Source organism: Belonocnema kinseyi, chromosome 5 (genome assembly GCF_010883055.1).
Source record: "Belonocnema kinseyi isolate 2016_QV_RU_SX_M_011 chromosome 5, B_treatae_v1, whole genome shotgun sequence".
Taxonomy (NCBI): domain Eukaryota; kingdom Metazoa; phylum Arthropoda; class Insecta; order Hymenoptera; family Cynipidae; genus Belonocnema; species Belonocnema kinseyi.
This window is the reverse complement of record NC_046661.1, coordinates 142,804,879-142,810,083: the sequence shown is the minus strand read 5'-3', so window position 1 is coordinate 142,810,083 and position 5,205 is coordinate 142,804,879. Positions and strand designations below refer to the sequence as shown.

Sequence of the window (5,205 nt, the reverse complement as noted above, 5' to 3'; positions counted from 1 at the left end):
TGATTCTTCAACAAGGTCCATAATAAAAAAAAATAGTTGAATTTTCAAATAAAAAAACAATTTTCAACCAGAGATAAATTTTCAATTAAAATTATGAATCTTTAATAAAAAAATAAATTTTTAATAATTAATTTTAACTTTTAACCAAAATTTTTTATCTAAACAAAATAAATCAATTTTCAACTATATTTTTTAAATTTTAACAAACAAAAAAAAAAGATAAATTTCCAACAAAAAATGGAATATATAAATTTTAGGGGGAAAAATGAATTTTTAAACAAATTAATAAATTGATCCTTCAACAAAATCCATAATAAAAAAAAAATAGTTGAATTTTCAAATAAAAAAACAATTTTCAACCAGAGATAAACTTTCAATTAAAATTATGAATCTTAAATATATAAAAAAAAATTTCTAATAATTAAGTTTAACTTTTAACCAAAATTTTTTATCTAAACAAAATAAATCAATTTTCAACTATATTTTTTAAATTTTAACAAACAAAAAAAAAGATAAATTTTCAACAAAAAATGGAATATATAAATTTTAGGGGAAAAATGAATTTTTAAACAAATTAATAAATTGATCCTTCAACAAAATCCATAATAAAAAAAAAATAGTTGAATTTTCAAATCAAAAACAATTTTCACCCAGAGATAAATTTTCAATTAAAATTATGAATCTTAAATAAAAAAAATAATTTTTAATAATTAAGTTTAACTTTTAACCAAGTAGTTAAATTTGTAAATAAAAATCAAATCTAACAAACACATTTTTATGTCCTAAAACTCTAAATAAATTAGAAATAAAGTTTGTAAATTGACCAAAATTATTTAAATAATGAAAACTTTAATTTTACTGCGATCAGAAGTAAATTTCCGATTTAAAAAATTAAATTCTCAGTTTCCCGATCAAATCGCCACCCTTTTAAACTACTAAATAAGATTAAATTTTTGTTTCTACTGTTAAAAAAAGTAATGCTCACGATTTTCTAGCGCTGGTTATTCCCAAGAACCGAGGATAATTCCAGGCAGGTCTCTCAGGATCTTTAAGTTTTGGCAGGAGTTCTTGATGGGCATCGAATAAATTCGAAGTAGAAATAGACCTAAGTTTATAAAAAAAAATATAAACACTTACCTGTAAATCCAATTTTTAGTCGCTTACAAAATTTTAAAACAGATTTAAAATGTAAGATTTAAAATTTCCTAAATTTTCAAATAAAAATATTGCATTTTCTACCAAAAATTACCATTTTTTACAAAATAAACGAATTCTCAAACAAATAGTTGAATTTCCACCTATGAAAGATAAACTGGCCATAAAATATTTCAGTTTTTAACTAAAAAAGGAAAAATTTCCATAAAAAATAGAACAGGTGAATTTTCAAATAAAAAAAATTTCCATAAAAAAAAAACAACAAATTTTGAACAAACGTGATAAATTTTTAACTGGCATAGATTAATTTTAAAACACAAAAATAAATTTTCCACTAAATTGATGAATTTTCAAATAAAAAAGGTATATCTTCAAATCTATAGTTGACTTTTGAACCAAAAAAGAACCATTTTCGATGAAAAAGATGAATTTCAATATCATCTTCCAATCATAATTAGAATAGTTAAAATTTCTTAAATGCATACAATTAATTTTTCTCAAGAAAAAAAATTTCCAACAAAGTAGTCAAATTTTCAACTAAAAAAAAATTTTTTTTTAACTAAATAGTTGAATTTTTAACTGAAAAAGGCCAATTTTCAACTAAATAATCGGAATAGCTAAACTTTCAGTAAAAAAATTAATTTTACTACAAAAAAACTTAAAAAAAAAATTTAATTAATTTTTAAATATATAGTTAAAATTTTTAAAAACAAAAATATAAATTTTCAAACAAATTGAAGAATTTTCAACTAAAATAATGAATCTTTAACTGGAATAGTTGAATTTTCAACCAAAGACGAATTTTCAACAAAACACATGAATTTTCGATAACAAAAAAAACAGCAAATTTTCAACCAAATATTTAAATTTTAAACTAAAAATGATCAACATTCAATCTAAAATGTAATGTTATTTAAATAATTTGCTGCAGAAAAAATAAAGTTTAAATTTTAAGAATTTTTTTTTATTTTAACAAAAAAAAAAAGAATGTTTCACTAAAATGATGAATATTTGACTGAAAAACTGGTAATCTCAACCAGAAAGATTAATTTTCAAATAAAAAGATTTATTTTCTACCAGAAAATATGATTTATTGACAAAGTACATGAATTTCTAAGAAAATATTAAAATTTTCAACTCAAATAAAAGTTTAATCAGTAAGAAAATTAATTTTTCTACAAAAAAAATCATTTTTTAAACAAAATAAATAAATTTTCAAAAATATAGTTTAAATTTTAACAAACAATAAAGATAAATTTTTAAACAAATTGATAAATTATCAAAAAAAAATGATAAATCTTTTAATGGAATAGTTGAATTTTCAATTAAAAAAAAAGAAAAAAATTCAACCATACAATTGAATTTTTAACTGAAAAAGACCAATTTTCAACCAAATAGTTGAGTTTTCCACTAAGAAAGATCAGTTTTCAATTATAAACGGAATAGTTAAATTTTCAATTAACAAAATTATTTTTACTACAAAAAAGCAACAATTTAAAAAATAAAATAGATCATTTTTTAAGCATCTAGTTCATTTTTTAACAGAAAAAGATCAAGTTTAACAAAAAAAAGTGGAAAAAATAAATTTTTAGGGGCAAAATGAATTTTTAAAAAAATTGATGAATTGATTCTTCAACAAAACATATACATTCTTAACAAAATAGTTGAATTTTCAAATAAAAAAGGACAATTTTCAACAAAAAACATGAATTTTTTATATCAGTTTTCAATCATAAATGCAATAGCTAAATTTTCTCAATTGAACAAAATTCATTTTCCTCAAGAAATAAACCAAATATTTTCAACAAAAGTGATGAATTTTTAAATAAAAAAAAATTTCAAACAAATTTTTGAATTTTAAACTAAAAAATATTAATATTCGAAATAGTTAAATTTTCAATGAAAAAAACATTTTCAGCCAAATTGTTGAATTTTGAACTAAAAAAGAACAATTTTCAACCAAAATGATGAATATTCAACTAAAATTATGAATCTTCATTTGGAGTAGTAGCATTTTACAACAAAAAGATGAATTTTCAACCATAAAAATTAATTTTCTACAAAAAAGGCGAATTTTTTATAAAGTAGATAAATTTTCGAACAAGGAGATTAAAATTAAAAAAAGATCGTTTTCTACCAAAAAAGCCGATAAAAGAAATTATGAATTTTCAATTAAAAAAGACAAATTTTTAATCAAATTTTTTAATTTTAAACCAAAAAAAAAATCAACTTTCATCAACCGAAAATGGAACAGATACATTTTTAGATAATAAAATTAATTTCCAACTAAACTGATGAGTTTTGAACTTTAATTATGAATCTTTGACTGGAATCGTTGAATTTTAAACAAAAAAGGTGAAATTTTAAAAGAAAAGTTTGAGTTTCAAGAAAATAGTTTTAATTTATGCAAAAAAAAAATTTGTTAAGTAGAAAATACCAATTTTCATCCAAATAGTTGAGTTTTGAACTAAGAAAGATCAGTTTTCAATCATAAACGAAATAGATAAATTTTCAGTTAAACAAGTTTTCAATAAAACAGCTTATTTTTTAAACGAAGAAATCAATTTTTAATTAAAATGACGAATCTTTAACTAAAAAAATTAATTTTTAACAAAAGTTTCACTTTCAACCATTATAATTTCATTTTTAACCTAAAAGAGGAATTTTCAACTAAAAGGATAAAATATTTAACCGGAATACCTCAATTTTTAACAGAAACAATTTTTTAAACTGGCAGATTAACTTTCAATGAAAGAGATAATTTTATACAAAAAAAATTTTTTTAACAAAATAACTCAATTTTCTACGAAATAGTTGAATTTTCAATTAAAAAAGGCAAATTTTCAGTTGAAGAAATTAATTTTCAAACAAAATGATGAATTTTCAACCATAAAAAATTAATTTTCTACAAAAAAGCGAATTTTTACAGAGTAGATATATTTTCGAATAACCAGTTTAATTTCTAAAGAAAAAATATAAATTTTTAACTAAATAGTTACATTTTCATAAAAATGAAACATTCTGAAACAAAAATAAAATGGTGAATTTTTCTCTTAAAAATATAATTCTGAACCAAGAAAAAGAAATTTCTGCAAAATCATTAAATTTCCAACTTGATAAGTTAAATTTTTAGATAAAAAAATAATTTTTAACAAAGTAATTAAATTTTTAAAAAGGCGTCAATTTCCAATAAAAATAATAAAAATGTAACTGGAATGCTTGAATTTTTAACCGAAAAGAAAAATGTTTAAACAAGGAAATTAACGTTTAAAGAAAAATATATGTTTCTAACAAAAAAGTCGATAAAAAAGTAAATATGAATTTTTAATTAAAAAAGGCCAATTTTTAACTAAAAAACAAAAATCACCTTTCAACAGAAAATAGAATAGTTGCATTTTTAGATAATAAAATTAATTTTTAGCATAAGTCGTAAATTTTCAAAACAAGTGTTCAACCGAAATAGTTGAATTTTCAAACTAAAAAAAATCAATTTAAAAAAATGATAAACAATTATTAATTGATTATAAAAATTAATGACCAACCAAACAAATAAATTTTTGACGACTGGAATCGTTGAATTTCAAACAAAAAAGGTGAATTTTGAAAAGAAAAGTTTGAGTTTCAAGAAAATAGTTTTAGTTTACCCAAAAAAAAATTTTTAAGTAGAAAATATCAATTTTCATCCAAATAGTTGAGTTTTGAACTAAGAAAGATCAGTTTTCAATCATAAACGAAATACATAAATTTCCAGTTGAACAAGTTAAATTTGAGACAAAAAAAACAACAAATTTTAAAATAAAATAGATAAATTTTCAACCATATATTTTTATTTTTAACAGAAAAAACTCAAGTTTCAACAAAAAATGGAATAATTAAATTTTAAGGGGAAAAATGAATGATCAAATATGGTTCATCAACAAAATTGTTATATTTTCAAATAAAAAAGACAAGATCATTTTTCAATAATGTATGGTATACTTAAATTTTTCAATTGAACGAAATTAATTATTCACAAGAAAAAAGAAAAAAATAATTTGCAACCAAAAAGAA

The 5,205-nt window shown here is 19.7% G+C and overlaps 1 protein-coding gene across 1 annotated transcript in view; it reads right to left on the bottom strand.

The window, feature by feature from the left end:
• LOC117173365 (39S ribosomal protein L37, mitochondrial) overlaps positions 1-5,205 on the bottom strand; it is a 26,051-nt gene that overhangs the window by 6,554 nt on the left and 14,292 nt on the right. Inside the window, exon 4 of the mRNA XM_033361883.1 lies at positions 986-1,105. Within this exon, the coding sequence (XP_033217774.1) occupies positions 986-1,105 (120 nt within the window). The remainder of the gene's footprint in view (positions 1-985; positions 1,106-5,205) is intronic.